Here is a 16,894-nt window from a genome sequence, read left to right as displayed (position 1 = left end):
CAAGCGGTGCTGATAGACCTAGAGCCTGACTCGGAGTCTACACCTAGTATGAGGACTCTGCGGAAGTGCAGGGCGATAGAAGAGCCCACCGCGAAAGAGACGGGGCCGGACCCAGCCCCGGAAAGGGATACTGATTCAGAAGATGGTGATTCGGATGAGTGGTACATGCTGCCGTTCGCTAACTTCCCCGTGATGGAGAAAGAGACACCAGGCCCTTCTCCCACTGCGTCAGGTGAAGTGAGCGGGTCTATTGGTGGGCAACAGGGAGTACAGCAGGACTCTGGAGAAGAGGAAGTGGGACCTGAACCCGAGACAGGGGGCTCCAAGTTGCAGAGGGGCTTGAGTGACAGACTGCGGGAGGTTTTGCCAGGTAGCCCCAAAGCGTCTCCTGTAGAGTCTGAGACGGAGGATCTAGGAGAGGGGGTACGAAGGTCTCAGCTGATTAGGAACCCCCCAGAAAGGTTGGTCTATGTAGCGCCTGGGGAACAGGGCGTGATCTCTACTGTTTTGGGGAGCTATGTCACTGCTTTCTGCACTTGGATCGGGCTCTGTGTTTTGCAGGAAGTGTTGGCAAATTATCTGAACGTCATGAGGGCATGACTAAATTTGTTGGGAGGAGAATATAGGGTTCTCAGTAATACTAACTGTAATGTTAATTGTTAACTGCTAATAATGAAATGGCTTCTCTGTAATGTTAACTGATGAGGTAATGTTTCTGATGAGCTGAAATGTTTGGGTTATAACTATAGATAATGGAGAACTAACCAATGGAAGTCATGTTATTCTATCTGTATGTGTGGGAACCTGAGTGAGTGTGCAGGAATTTTGGCGAGGAGAGGCAAGGAGGAAGGATGTGCGGGAAGCGCTCTGGTAGACCACCGTGGTTGGTCCCAGTCCGAGGGTCGAGGAGTTCGGGGGAGATCGAATGGTGGAGAGAAGACCCTGTTCCTTGAGCTCCAATGATTGTGCACGAACTGTCTAACTTTGATAAGTGTGGCGCATTTTTCTTTTATATTTTGTTTCCCCACTAACCACATAGTCACAATATGATTTATAAAGTGTAATCATTTAATCACTTATTATGTATTGTCTGATGTTTGCATTGTGGGTTTGTACTGGGGTACATTACACAGCATCCACACAAATTTGATTACCCGGGTTGGCCGGGCTGAGGGTGCTTCCCCTGGACGAACACGAGCTGAGCGAGTCGGAGGCTTACATTTGGGGACTCGTCCGGGATTTGATCCTATTGAATGCTGTGTGATCGCCCTGTTTAAATTAGTGCTGAGATGGACCCGGCTAAGATCGCACGCTGGTGTGAGTCTGAGGAATTACCGGTTAATCATGCCTGCGTATTAAGTGGGGTGGATATGCATACTCTGGAGGAAGTGTTAATTCGATATTTGAGTACAGTTACAGCGGTTGGCAAGGTTGAGATCGTAGCTAGAAAGTTTGGTAAAATGGCAGACTCAGGCTTTGTGTTAGTTCCCCTGGACGAACACGAGCTGAGCGAGTCGGAGGCTTACACTCAGAAGGTGAGGCAGCATCTAGAGAAAGGAATAAAGAGTCGACATTTTAGGCCAAGACTCCTCATCAAGACTGGAAAGGAAGGTAGGTGAAGCTGGAATAGGAAGGTGGGGGAAGGGGAAGGAGTACAAGCTATTAAGCGAAGCCAGGTAAGAGGGAAGGTGGCTGGGTGGAGGGGGTAGGGGAGCACTAAGTGAAAAGTTGGAAGGTGATAGGTGGAAAAAGTAGAGCTGAAGAAGGAATCTGATAAGAGAGGAGAGCGGGCCATGGCAGAAAGGGAATAAAGAGGGGCACTAAAGGGAGGTAATAGGCAGATGAGGAAAAGATACTTATTCAACAAGCTGTATGTAATTGGTTATGGTTTTGAATGTTTTTAATGATTTACAAAAACAAGATGGTTGTCAGTTTAACTGGACTGTAAATTATATCGAGTAGGAGATAAAAGGTATGCAAGAGAAAATATTTTATAGTGAAATACGTGGGAAAACAGGACTGCAGAGGGAGCCAGCATAGACTTTATAGAATAAATTAGAACCAATATGATTTACTTCTGGGTAAGGAACAGATGATTTTGCAACTTGAAATCTTCAAAGAAAGGAACATTTAAAACCTATACTATCTTTGCGCTGACCAACATACAGGATCAGTAAGATTTTGAAACAATACAAAGATGCAGAGAAAAGGTATTGTAATGGAAATAATTAAACATATTTTATTAAGTCTAAATAGAGATACATTTATAACAGTTATACGTGTGAGTTAAAAAGTAAAAAGACATACAGAATTCATCTCATTTTCATTCAGGTTAAACAGCATACAACCGAAGAAATTTGAATTAGCTGAAGGCTTAAACTCTGAGAATATAGAGTACATAAAGATACATACACTGTTCTACTTAATGTAGCAATCTGACAGTAATGCATCACATACAAGCGTAACTACGGACTTCCTAAGAAATGAGCTACAATAGTTCACCCATATTTGTTTATGCCCATTTGCAATGTGCAAAGATTCCAAAACTCCACCCAGTGAATTCACCTCAGGCAGAATTCTTATGATATGTGACCTTGGTTAACAGCATATAGGATTGCAATTTAGAAATGCTAGCTTGCTGAGATATAACAAGCATTTTTCAGTGCAAGCTACCAAGAGCTGTTCAGCTGTTGAAAAAATATACTTGTCAACTGAAAATGATACTTCATTAGCTTTCTCCACATTTCATATGATGACCTGTGATTTCACACTGTGCTTGAAGCCACATACTGCTGTAATCCGTGTGCAAACTGGTTATGTGGCTAAAGAAATGCAGAATGCATATTAAGGAAATACCTGCATTCTAACCACTACAGCTTGATACCTCCTTCATCTTTTCGGTCAAGTTCATCAACCAAATGAATCTTTGGCCATAAAACTGACCACATCCCAATGTTTACACGAGTTTCCTTTTACAGCAGTTTTCATCTACTGTATCTACAAGATTTGTGCACAGATTTGTTTACAGGTACAGCAAAAAACTTTTCTTTTTCTTTTTATTCAATATTGTGGCATGGCATATTTCAGTAAAGACAAAAATACTTTTGTAGTTGGAAAATGTATATTACTCCAAAACAACCATTTAATTCACTCACTTTCAAAAAGCACAAAACATTACACTCAGTCTAAAATCTGACTTTCCATTTAAATAAGGTCTACAGCAAAACGATACATTTACTGAAGTGGTAAACATCTTATGTACATGAGACAACTCTGTTGTATATATATCGTATGTAGCTGCCAAACATTTAAAGACCATTCATTAAAATGCCATCTCAAAAAAATGACTTTATTCTCTTCTGAGATCAAGGGTCTGGATAATAATGTGGGTTAACTGGATCAGCAAATTTGTGGATGACATCAAGATTAGGGATGTAGTGGACAGCGATGAAGACTATCATGGCTCGTAATGGGATATGGACCAGCTGGAAAAATGGGCTGAAAAATGGCAGGTGGAATTTAATGAGGGGTGTTACACTTCGGTAGGACCAGCCAGGGTAGATCTTACACAGTGAACAGTAAGGCACTGAGGAGTGTGGTAGAATGAAGGGATCTAGGAATACAGGTCCATAATTCATTGAAAGTGGCATCACTGGTTGACAGGGTCATAAAGAATGCTTTTGGTACATAGGCCTTCATAAATCAAACTATTGTACAGGAGATGGGATATTATGTTGAAGATGTATAGGACATTAGTGAAGCCTAATTTGGAGTATTGTGTGCAGTTTTGGTCACCTACCTACAGTAATGATGTAAATAAGGTCGAAGGAGCACAGAGAAAATTTACAAGGATGTTGCCGACCAGAGTTACATGGAAGATTGAATATATTAGGACTTTATTCCTTGGAATACATAAGATTGAGAGGAGATCTAATAGCGAGATATCAAATTATGAGCGGTATAGATAGGGTAAATGCAAACAGACTTTTTTCCCCTGAAGTTGGTTGGGACTGCACTAGAGGTCATGGGATAAAGGTTAAAGGTGAAAAGTTTAAGGGGAAACTTCTTCACTGAGAGGGTCATGAGAGTGCAGAACAAACTGCCAACACAAGTGGTGCATGTAAGCTCAGTTTCAACATTTAAGAGAAGTTTGGATAGATACATGGATGGTAGGGGTATGGAGGCATATGGAAGGCTATGGTCCCAGTGCAGGCTGATAGAAGTAGACAGTTTAAATAGCTAGATGGGCTGAAGGGCTTGTTTCTGTACTGTACTTTTCTATGACTCAATGACTATAAATACAATTATTAGCTGTTTGCTAGCTACTAGCATATACATGTTGTGAGCACATTAATTCAGACTGACATTTTTTAAATAACTCTCCATCACTTGGCAACAGCAAACACATTAATCAGGAATGATGAAACTGAAGCCGCACACCTCTTTCTTTGTAATCCTCTTTCCACAACAATGTATGTTCAGTATCAACTTTCCCTAGAGTCTTGGTAAAAAATAACATTAAATATCATAAAACATCACGTCATCCACATCACAATCCAAAGATATAGATAGTTTGTCTGTGGTTTTCTAAGGAATCACTGGCAAATTTTCCTCTGCAATTTGATCATTGTTGACTTTAACACATGAACATTGTAGTACAGTGATCAGGAATGTGTGGCCACTGTAATCAGATGGTCAGAAGAACTGGAATTATCAGTGATAGATTCATATTGAAGCAAAATATGTTGAGCAGAAAATTTGGATTTGCAATTCTCAGCACATTATAAGCAGTCCTGTGGTTTCTCAGTGCATATGTTATAATGTTAAATTTTTTTTTGGATTATATAGATTAAGACTACACAGTAGGCGGCTGAGGGCTGACATAATTGCAATCCTCTTCAAAAATGGAGACAAATGCACCTGCAGTAACCACATAGGGGTTTCCCTGATGTCTTGACCGGGAAAGTAATCCCAAAAATCATCCGCAACCAGGTCCACCCTGTGGCTGAAAAGCTCCACCTTGAGTCACGGAATTAATTATTGAAGTTAAATAAATTAATTATCAAGTTAAATAACTGATCTCATCTCAATTCAATCAGCTTGCTACAGGTCAGATGGGGAATTCTTCGACTTTTTTTGCCTGCACACCATAGCTAAGGTCACTCCAACCTCATTCACTGAGCTACAGTTTGCGGATGATGCTTGCTCACCCGCATGCTCAGAGGCCAAGCTCCAAGTTACTGTCAGCTCGTTCACTGAGATATACAGGACAAACATCTATAAGGCAAAAATCCTCTTCCAACTACTGGCATAAAGATCCACTACAAGATTCTGGCAAACATGGATCATTCCCCATAATCTGGGACAACTTCTTTCATGCCAAACAAAAAAAAAATGACAGCATTGACTTTCGGGAGGTACCAACACTACCTCCATAAGATCCTCAAAATGTACTAGAATAAGCAAAGCATTATCAGTAACTACTTCCAGACCAATATCCCTACTGCTGAGGTTCTAATTGTGCTCAGCCAACTTCACTCTGCTGGGCACAGAGTCTGCATGCCGAGCACAAGACTCCTGAGGCATTCTCCTCCAAGTTCTGTCATAGCATAGGAGTTCCAAGATGATTGAGCAAATTCTTCAAGTGTAATATCGTCGTTGACTTGTAGAAATTCCCAGGCCACGACTGCTCAAAGTAGAATTTGGCCATCCATTTAGGAATTGGGCACCTCAAGATTCCTCTGTGGAAGCACGAAGATGGAACACAGAAACTCCCAAACAATCTATCACATCAGGGACCTCCTGTCCCATCTCTGTCTGAGTCTGTGGATCACACATGCTACTTTTTAGCCACCTAGGAAGCTAGAGAATTGAAGTGGGACCAAGTCATCCATCAACCAAAGGGGCTACCTAAGAAAAAAAGAGTTAGGTAAAATTCTATGCAAGAAATTTACTGACAGGAGAATCCCTCAATTACTGAGATTTAAAATAAACATAAACCACTAAAATTCTTGCAGTCTATGAAATGGATAAAATTATTCAGTAACTTTAATTGTTAATTTTAGTAGAATAATTTACCTCAATTCCTACCTATTATATTTTAGCATGATGGTTTGGGTTTAAAGTAAGAAATGGCAGAGAGAATTAAACTCCAATAAGTATCTTCTTTTTAATAAAACTGGACTCAAAAGTAGTATCATTTTGAGAGAACTTACAACATTAAGTAGATCTCATCAGAGTGTTATTATTACTAGTATTCTATTAGCTAAAGTTGGCAGAAATAACTTGCAATAAGTTTGTAAAAATCTGATTTTAAAGTAAATTCAAATTTGTGGTTTTGATTTAGGATAGGAATAATATTTAATTTTTTTTAGAGTTATTGCTTGCTAGATTCAATTAATGGGCAAATTAGATTTAAAGGAAAGTTACAGCACTAAAATAAATTATGACATAGCTTCATAATTCATAGGGTGGTAGCACACATTCATGAATCAGCAGGCTGTGAAAGTAGGAAGAACTGCCGATGGTTATGTTCTCACTTTATGAAGAACTGGTAATGTCATCTTTCCATGGAAATAACTTTTCAGAAGCAAAGTCACAATCTCAGAATGTTTTTTGCAAAAAGCTGATCTCACAATAGTGAGCGATTTCCTGACTAAAGAACAAATGAAACGCAATATTGGCTGTTCACTTATCCATTTACCACATTATGATGGTAATCTCAAAATTAATTCACTGAAAGGGAAATATTTTGCAACATCTTCTGGTGAAGGAAATCCAAGGTGTAAGGGAGATTTTTTTATTCTCTTCACAGACCACTTCAGACCATTTGACTTACTACTTTTGTGAATTAAATCTGCCAAATTGCACTGACAGTAGCTTTCAACCTTTTCTGCTCTGAAGAAGTAGCGCAATGGAATGAGTATGATATTGAATACAGGTTTAGTAATATGCCATGAATGCATTTACATGAAGCTGTATTATACATTTACCTAAAAATCATTGATAATAATGAAAGTGATACTTTAATGAAATTTTACTGGCCAGTAACTACCTACCCACTGTGAGACATATCCAAACTCTGGTTGGCATGCCACAGATTGGCAGCCGGTGAAGTTTGATACTGTCTGGTCCAGTGTTTGATAGTGAATTGAAGATTTTAATGCAGTCTGAAATACACTCAGAGACATTATCTGGGATAGTGTGAAAATTCTCTAAACCTTTTCTATAACATATCAGTTCCTGCCTGAGAGGCAACTTGGATCCACTTCAATTTGCCTACCAGAGGAGTAAGTCCACAGCAGATGCCACCTCATTGGCTCTTCACTCAATCCTGGAGCATCTGGATAGCAAAGATACAAACATCAGGATGCTCTCTATCGACTACAGCACAGTATTCAACACTATCATCCCCTCAAAGCTAATCAACAAGTTCCAAGACCTCGGCCTCAATACCTCCTTGTGCAATTGGATCCCGGATTTCGTTACTTGTAAACATCAGTCAGTTCAGATTGACAACAACATCTCCTCCACAATCTCCATCAGAACAGGTGCACCACAGGGCCGTGTGCTTAGCGCCCTATTCTGCTCACTTTGCACTTATGACTGTGTGGTTAAGCACAGCTCCAATGCCATATTCAAGTTTGCTGATGGTACCACTGTTGTGGGAGGAACCAAAGGTGGTGATGAATCAAACATGAGGAAATCTGCAGATGCTGGAAATTCAAGCAACACACATCAAAGTTGCTGGTGAATGCAGCAGGCCAGGCAACGTCTCTAGGAAGAGGTACAGTTGACGTTTTGGGCCGAGACCCTTCATCAGGACTAACTGAAAGAAGAGCTACTAAGAGATTTGAAAGTGGGAGGGGGAGGGATGGAGCCAAGAGCTGGACAGTTGATTGGCAAACGGGATATGAGAGGATCATGGGACAGGAGGCCCAGGGAGAAAGAAAAGAGGGAGGGGGGAAAGAAACAGAGGATGGGCAAGGGGTATAGTGAGGGAGACAGAGGGAGAAAAAGGAGAGAGAGAAAAAGAACGTGTGTATATAAATAAATAACGGATGTGGTACGAGGAGGAGGTGGGGCATTAGCGGAAGTTAGAGAAGTTAATGTTCATGCTATCAGATTGGAGGCTACCCAGACGGAATATAAGGTGTTGCTCCTCAAACCTGAGTGTGGCTTCATCTTTACAGCAGAGGAGGCCGTGGATAGACATATCAGAATGGGAATGGGACGTGGAATTAAAATGTGTGGCCACTGGAAGATCCTGCTTTCTCTGGTGGACAGAACGTAGGTGTTCAGCAAAGCGGTCTCCCAGTCTGCGTTGGGTCTCACCAATATGTAAAAGGCCACATCGGGAGCACCGGACGCAGTATATCACACCAGCCGACTCACAGGTGAAGTGTCGCCTCACCTGGAAGGACTATCTGCGGCCCTGAATGGTAGTGAGGGAGGAAGTGTAAGGGCATGTGTAGCACTTGTTCCGCTTACAGGGATAAGTGCCAGGAGGGAGATCGGTGGGGAGGACGAATGGACAAGGGAGTCGCGTAGGGAGCGATTCCTGCGGAAAGCAGAGGGGGGGAGGGAAAGATGGGCTTAGTGGTGGGATCCCATTGGAGGTGGCAGAAGTTACGGAGAACTATATGTTGGACCCGGAGGCTGGTGGGGTGGTAGGTGAGGACAAGAGGAACCCTATTCCTAGTGGGGTTGCGGGAGGATGGAGTGAGAGCAGATGTGCGTAAAATGGGGGAGATGCGTTTGAGAGCAGAGTTGATGGTGGAGGAAGGGAAGCCCCTTTCTTTAAAAAAGGAGGACATCTCCTTCGTCCTGGAATGAAAAGCCTCATCCTGACAGCAGATGCGGCCGAGACAGAGGAATTGCGAGAAGGGGATGGCATTTTTGCAAGAGACAGAATGAGAAGAGGAATAGTCTAGGTAGCTGTGAGAGCCAGTAGGTTTATAGTAGACATCAGTAGATAAGCTGTCCTCTGCAAGTTGTTCCAGTGAGTCCTCTGCAAGTTGAGACAATAGATCTACCAGGACAGGCAGGTTTGTGGATCTTGGGTAGGAGGTGGAAACGGGACGTGCGAGGTGTGGGAACTATAAGGTTGGTAGCAGTGGATGGGAGATCCCCTGAGCGGATAAAGTCGGTGACGGTGTGGAAGACAATGGCCTGGTGCTCCTTAGTGGGGTCACAATCAAGGGGTAAATAAGAGGAGGCATCCGTGAGTTGTCGCTGTGCCTCGGCAAGGTAGAGGTCAATACGCCAGACTACAACAGCACCCCCCTTATCGGCGGGTTTTATAGTAAGGTTAGGATTAGTGCGGAGGGAGTGGAGAGCAGAGTGTTCGGAAGGAGTGAGGTTGGAATGGGAACAAGGTGCGGTGAAGTCGAGACGGTTGATGTCCCGTCAGCAGTTAGCAATGAATCAGCATACAGGAGGGAGATTGAAAATTTGGCTCAGTGGTGTCATAATGACAACCTCTCACTCAATGTCAGCAAGACAAAGGAACTGATGATAGACTTCAACAGAGGGAAATCAGAAGTCCATCAGCCAACACTCATCGGATGATCAGAGATGGAGAGGGTTAGCAACTTTAAATTCTTGGGTGAAACTACTTCCGAGGAACTGTCCTGGATCCAACACATAAGCGCAATTGCGAAGAAAGCACGGCAGCATCTCTTCTTCCTTAGGAGTCTGTGGAGATTCGGCTAGACATCTAAAACTTTGACAAACTTCTACAGATGTTTAGTTGAGAGTATATTGACTGGCTGTATCACAGCCTGGTATGGAAACACCGATGACTTTGAATGGAAAATTCTACAAAAGGTAGAGGATTTGGCACGGTACGTCACAGGTAAAGCCCTCCCAACCACTGAGCACATCTACATGAAACACTGTCATAGGAAAGCAGCATCCATAATCAGAGATCCCCACCACCCAGGCCATACTCTCCTCTCACTGCTGCCATCAGGTAGAAAGTACAAGAGCCCCGGGACACACACCACCAGGTTCAAGAACAGTTACTACCACACAACCATCAGGGATAAAAAGGGAATAACTATACTCGCTTGCCCCAACACTGAAATGTTCCCACAACCAATGATCTCACTTTAAGGACTCATCTCATTATCTCACATTCCCATTATTTATTGCTATTTGCAAAGTTTACTGTCTTCTGCACCCTGATTGAACTTTCATTGACCTTGTTACATTTACTATTCTATAAATTTGCTGAGTATGCTCACAATAAAATGAATCTCAGGATTATATATGGTGACATGTATGTACTTTGATAATAAAATTTACTTTGAAGGTTGAGATTTACTTTGAACATATTGTTATTGTAACTGCTGTACACTAACTGACCCAGGACTGATGGGTTTATGTGTTGGAAATTCCATCCCTAAGAATGTCTCTCTCACTTCTATACCACTGTATTTTCCCTCATAATAATGTTTATATATGCTGAATGTATCTACATCCATTCATGGACACATTCACCAGTGAAAGTGGATAGCAAACTTATGTTTTCATATTGGTAACAGCAATGACCACAAAGTTTGCTTAAAAATGTGAAGTGCAAATCATTGAATAGGCAGATGCAAATTTTTTTTCTTGAGGACTAGTGAAACAGCCCTTTAAATTGGTGGAGAGGGTTAAAAAGCCAGTGAGTTGTAATCTGGGGGTGGTATACAACAACTCATTTTTGATTCACAGGAACTCAGCGAGCTGAAACTCTCCCGTGCAGCTGCTCGGTAGCCTTCCTCTCCTTTCTGGTAACTACAACCAGAGCTGTAAGTGCTCTTCCAACTGAGAGGCTCTGGTAATCCCAACTCTTTGTTTCTCCATGCTGCTTTCAAACTGCAAAAACAAATCAAATTGTTACTGACGAAAAATACATGAAGTAGTAGCAAAAGATACCAAATTCCTCATGTCTGCATGAAACTGTTTCAATGAAAATACAAAAGAACATTATTCCCAAGTTCTGGTTAATGATCAATATTCAGTAGATGTTTACAGAGTACAATACTCAACTTGCTACCCTGCTGCAAATATTAAGTAGTGTAAAAAATTTGATGGAGCCCTTTAGATGCCTTTTCTGATAAATCGCTCTTTCCTGTAACCATAGTTTCATACAGCATAGAAACAACAGGTCATTTTGGCCCACCTACTCCAAAGTTCCTGATGCCTATGTTAATACCATTTGCAAATTTAGGCCTATATTCCTCAGTACGTTTCCTATCCAATAGACCTGTCCGAGTGCTTTTGAATGTACTAGTATCTGCCTCCACTAGCACCTCATTACAAATATTGCAAAACTTACCCCTCAGATCTCCTTTTAATTTCTCCTCATTTACCTTTAACGTGAGTTCTCCAGTTTTAGGTTTCGCTGCCCTGGAAAAAGAAATTCTGTCTATCTATCTTACTGTCCCTTATAACTTTGTAAAATTTCTCTAAGGACATCCCTCAGCCCCGATGTTCCAGTGAGAATAAAACCAGCTTAACCAATCTCTCTTTATAACTCCAGTTCTCTTTTCCAGGCAGCTTCCTGGTACATTCCTTTTACACACTCTTTGTTGCTATCACATCTTCCTTGTAGTGTGTCAGCCAGATCTGTACATGGTAAGGATAACTGTACCTAACTGGGAATGCTCTGTCAGAAATTAATACCTCAGTAATGATGGAAGGAGGCAGAATGGAATGCTGATAATTCAGAAAGTTTGAATCTTGAATTTCTAGTATGCACGTTGGTCTTGCTAAAATTACTGGGCTCATTAGTTTCCCAGTTGGTTAAGGTGTAAACGTCCTTCTACAGCTTCCAAATTGGACATAAAGAGCACATACAAAAATGAGAGGAAATCAGCAAGTCAGGCAGCACTCCCTTCTGTTTTACTTACCCCTCCACTTTGTTTTCCCTCATTCCTGTTATCCCCTTACCCCTTCTATCCCTTCTCCCGCCCTTATGATCAGCTCACCATTTCCTTCTGGTTCCCCACCTCCTTCTCTTTATGCCACAGTCCTCTGTTTTCTCCTATCAGGTTCCTTCTTCTTCACCACTTTGCCTCCCTGTTTTCTCCTATCAGGTTCCTTCTTCTTCACCACTTTGCCTCCCCTATCCATCTACCTCTTAGTTTTTTGTGTCATCCCCTTTCATAAGACCATAAGACATAGGAACAGAATTAGGCCATCTGTCCTATCAAGTCTGCTCCGCCAGTCAATCATGGCTCCTCCTCAACCCCAGTTCCCGGCCTTCTTCCTGTCACCTTTGATTCCGTGTCCAATCAAGAACCTATTAATCTCTGCCTTAAATGCACCCAACAACCTGGCCTCCACAACTGCATGAGGCAACAAATTCCACAAATTCACCACCCTTTGGCTAAAGAAATTTCTCCACATCTCTGTTTTGAAAGGGTGCCCCTCTATCCTGAGGCTGTGCCCTCTTGTCCTGGACTCTCCCACCATCATCCTTTCCACATCTACTCTGCCTAGGCCTTTCAATATTCAAAATGTTTCAATGAGATCCCCCCTCATCTTTCTGAACTCCAGCGAGTACAGACCCAGAGCCATCGAACGTTCCTCGTATGATAACCCTTTTATTCCAGGAATCATCCTTATGAAACTCCTCTGAACCCTCTCCAATGCCAGCACATCTTTTCTAAGATGAGGTTCACAATACTCAAGGTGAGGCCTCACCAGTGCCTTATAAAGCCTCAGCCTCAGAGGGGAGGAGAAGATGGCGGGGCGACGCAGCGCGTGTGGCTGCTCCGGAATGATATCGGTATTTGTTAAGTAGGTACCGTGCACAATCCTGATTTGATGGAGACAGACGTGAGAAGCACAGAGGAACATCTGGAGAAATTTCTGAAATGCCCGCTTCGCTGCCGCTGCTACTGTGCAATCAAGAATCTCCAGAGGGGAAGGCCCCAAATCTTCGGCTTTGCCTATTGCTTGGTGGCCGGGGCCGGGGTCGAAGCGCTCGGCAGAGATGGTGCTCGGTGCTCGGTGTCGGAGGGCTGGTCAGAGGCTCAAAGTTTTCGGACGGACTCAAGAGTCGGGTGTGGTTGGGTGCTTCCAGGATGCTGCATCGACAAGTTTGCGGCGCTGGAGATTCATGGCAGGGAGAGTTTTTCTTCCTTCTACCCTCTGCGTGAGATGATGGGACTTTTGAGAGACTTTGAGACTTTTTTTTACCATGCCCATGGTCTGTTCTTTATCAAATTACGGTATTGCTTTGCACTATTGTAACTGTATGTTATAATTATGTGGTTTTTGTCAGTTTGTTTAGTCTTGGTTTCTCTTGTGTTTCTGTGATATCATACTGGAGGAATATTGTATCATTTCTTAATGCATGCATTACTAAATAACAATGAAAGAGGACTGCGTGTCCTCATAATCTAATCTAATCTAATCACATCTTTGCTCTGTATTCAGCATTTGGGTTTACTTTTTGTGGTGAAAGCATAGGGTTATTTCAAGATTCACATTTCATTTGGGGCCCAACAAAATCCCTTGTATCACCGTCATATGAGATTTTTTTGTATATTCTGTATGGCTTAATTTAGCTACAGGAACTTCAAAACACCATCACCCACCATACAAGGGGTGATTGATAAGTTCGTGGCCTAAGGTAGAAGGAGTCGATTTTAGAAAACCTAGCACATTTATTTTTCAACATAGTCCCCTCCTACATGTACACACTTAGTCCAGTAGTCGTGGAGCATACGGATCCCTTCTTTGTAGAAGAGGTCCACAGCAGGGGTGATTTATAAGTTCATGGTGTAAGGTAGAAGGAGATGAGTTATTAACTTCAAACTTTCTGCATTATCACTCAAAGAGTTGAACTGCACATGCATGTAATGAGAGTGTCTTGGACCTCCAGGTGGTCCACAGCAGGGGTGATTGATAAGTTTGTGGCCTAAGGTAGAAGGAGATGAGTTATACAGCTCTTGTTACATGCACGTGCAGCTCAACTCTGAGTGAAAATGCAGAAAGTTTGAAGTTAATAACTCATCTCCTTCTACCTTAGGCCACAAACTTATCAATCACCCCATGCTGTGGGCCACTTCTGGAGGTCCAAGACGCTGACTTCTACAAAGAAGGGATCCGTATGCTCCATGATCGCTGCGCTGGACTAAGTGTGTAAATGTAGGAAAAATAAATGTGCTAGGTTTTCTAAAATCGACTCCTTCTACCTTAGGCCATGAACTTATCAATTACCCCTCGTAAAACAGAAGAATTATATAAGTACCAAACTTCTTTAAAATAGAAACAATTAACATATCAGCTAAAGGTAATATATTATTAATAGGACAGGTTGGAGCGCATTTGGACATGTTTCACGTTATCTCTTACTATAGTAGTTTGGGCTCATTGGTGCAAGATTATTGTTGAAGGCGATTTTTCTTAAGACAATGGTTGGTCTTGAATTTCTTCATTATATCTTCACAGAGGCATAGGAAAGTGTAATTAAACTCCTTTATTCTGTGGTGTGAAGCATATTCTGAGTCAAAACTTGGAGTATTGAGTTCTGTTGCAGAAAAAACGTACTTCTTGGTTCAAGAAGCCAAGGAAAAAGGGAAGTTCACAGAACGTTTTCACACATGAAGATATCTGGAAATGCCATTGAAGTGAATATTGTAAATGAGGTCATGTGTTTCTAAGCAAAGAACAGACTGCAGGATATCATCGGGATATTAGATATGGTTAAAAGGATCCGTCAGGTGCAGGTCTCTAAATAGAACCCTGGATTTTCTGTAAAGTTCCTATATAAATTTAACACTTCTGGGTTTTTACGTCATTTCATTTGATGGTCTTGTCAGAAATTGTAGACACATGAATGCAATCTCATACTTAACACTATAAACTTGGATTGTTTTGGGTCAGTTGTACAATGACCAAGAGCATGCAATGAACACTATAAATCATTTTAGTAAAGAATAAGGATTCTATTCCTGAGGATTCGTCTGTCTTTCAGATGATACATTGGACTGGATCAAGCTCGCTGCCACTGTGCTAGACTCACAGCTACATTAACCCCTAGTAGTTCCCAATGACCTGGAGTCTTGGCTCCATGGCTCTCCTGTAGGAGGAGCAGACAGCAAGCAGTGATCAGGTTGGATTACTGGAACACGAGTTGGTGGCAGTGAGATCTGCGGTCTGGAGCCGCCTGGGGTCATTGGAGTCGGAGATACTCTTTGTTTTATCCATCCCTTCTCCACTTTTACGGCTACTGAGAATTAACTTGCTTCCTCTCTTTCCAAGGTTCTAACAAATGGGCCTGGACCTGAACTGTTAAATATGTTCCATTTTTCACAAAGGCTGCCTGCCCTGCTGAGTGTGTTCAGATCTCCTGCATCTGCAGTTTAAAAAAAATTCACATTACTGAACACCAGCCACCCTACCAACCCAGTGGGGAGTCCAGGGGCAGAATAAGGATTCAAATGTTGTTGCAGAGGTCCTGTTCCAATGGGCTTCCCTCAAACAACACCGCAAAAACTACTCAGCTTTCATTTCTGCTTTTGTGTCTGTTATTTTGTTATTAAATGTTCATTTGTGTTACTCTCTTGCAGTTACAGCTATTAAACAACTCAGTGAGCTGGATCTATTCTTGTTTTGCGAATAAAGTAAGAAAAAATTCTTAGGAAACAGGAAAGTACAGGAAGGATTTCAAATTAAAAAACGTGCCAGCACTTTTATTCCAAATTTTGCAACCTAATTAAATTAGAGTGAATGACAAAGACACTAGATAATTACCATGTAGTTGGGAAAAGGCTGAAGTTTACTTTGGAATTAAGCTGCCGCAGCACATTTGCCTGGCTCTCACAACTTGAAATGGTGTTTATGCAGCACAAATTTACTCAGTTTAAAAAAAACATTCTTCTGCAAAAAGGACTTCCTACTCAATCATTTTCCTGCATATCTGGAAAGGATAAACACAGAGTGCTAAACCGCATGTAGCCCCTGCTCGGCTGTTTCATTTTTTAAGCCATTTGTTACATTGGTTTCATTTCCTAAAATAATTATTACTGCTTTTAACAAATATATTACATTAGACAACGGGATGACCCGTTGGGGCACCCTTTGAGAGAAGGGTAGTGCAGTCTGATGTGACCAGAATGAACATTAAATTTTCCTAAATGCTATTAGTACCACTTTGCTTTGGAAACTGAAGTAGAAAACCTCAGTTTATTAAAGAACGACACGTAGCAAAGCAAATATAGCGGTTCCTCATTTAACGAAGGACACTTTTGATGGCATCATTTCTGGTTTATCTGCCACCCTTGTGGCTCTCGTTGTCATTCTGGAGACGTTCAACCCTTTCATCCCCCGTCTCTTCTCTGTTCATCTCTTCTGCTGTTTGTTGTCTCTGATCCTGGAGACGTGCATGCCTCTCCGCCTCTGTCTCTTTTCTCTCATCTTTTTTTTGTCCTGACTCTTTAATCTTGGAGTCGTGCGGCCCTGGCCTCATCTGGTTCTTGTCCTCTCCCTCTCTTTGCTGCTCCCCAACGACGTTTAGCGTCATCTTTTGACCATAATGTCCCCCTTCCCTTTCCACACGGCATAATTAGGCTGACCATTTTTTTTACCCTAATGCTGGATAGAAGACACAAAGCAGTAACACCAAAGGATGCTGATTATTCTTGATGATGTTGTTGGTGCTCTCCTAAATGGACGTGATAGAGTCACCGCTGTCCTTGGACTGCAGCAAAGGGTTTTACCGGTGTCTCGAAGTACATCATTACAATAAGATTTAATTATCTCTTATTGATGGGTGGCAGTTAGATCTGTCCCAATCCTGCACATGCTGATTAGCAGAATGTGATCCCTTGAAAGAGAGCTGCCTTGCCCTTTTGCTCCGGTAGGTGTCGCTGCTGAGGCTGGCCGTGCGCAT

At 42.1% G+C, this 16,894-nt stretch overlaps 1 protein-coding gene across 5 annotated transcripts in view; it reads right to left on the bottom strand.

The window, feature by feature from the left end:
* Positions 1-2,251: 2,251 nt before the first annotated feature.
* Positions 2,252-16,894, bottom strand: part of flt1 (fms related receptor tyrosine kinase 1) — a 165,842-nt gene continuing 151,199 nt past the window's right edge. For all 5 annotated transcript variants that reach the window (XM_072262967.1, XM_072262968.1, XM_072262970.1 and 2 more), the window contains one exon: positions 2,252-10,863. In XM_072262967.1, coding sequence (XP_072119068.1) covers positions 10,659-10,863 — 205 coding nt within the window. In that variant the 3' untranslated portion in view covers positions 2,252-10,658. The remainder of the gene's footprint in view (positions 10,864-16,894) is intronic.

This window comes from Mobula birostris, chromosome 7 (genome assembly GCF_030028105.1).
Source record: "Mobula birostris isolate sMobBir1 chromosome 7, sMobBir1.hap1, whole genome shotgun sequence".
NCBI lineage: Eukaryota > Metazoa > Chordata > Chondrichthyes > Myliobatiformes > Myliobatidae > Mobula > Mobula birostris.
Note: the sequence above shows the minus strand (reverse complement) of the source record. Positions and strands in the feature narration are given on the sequence as shown.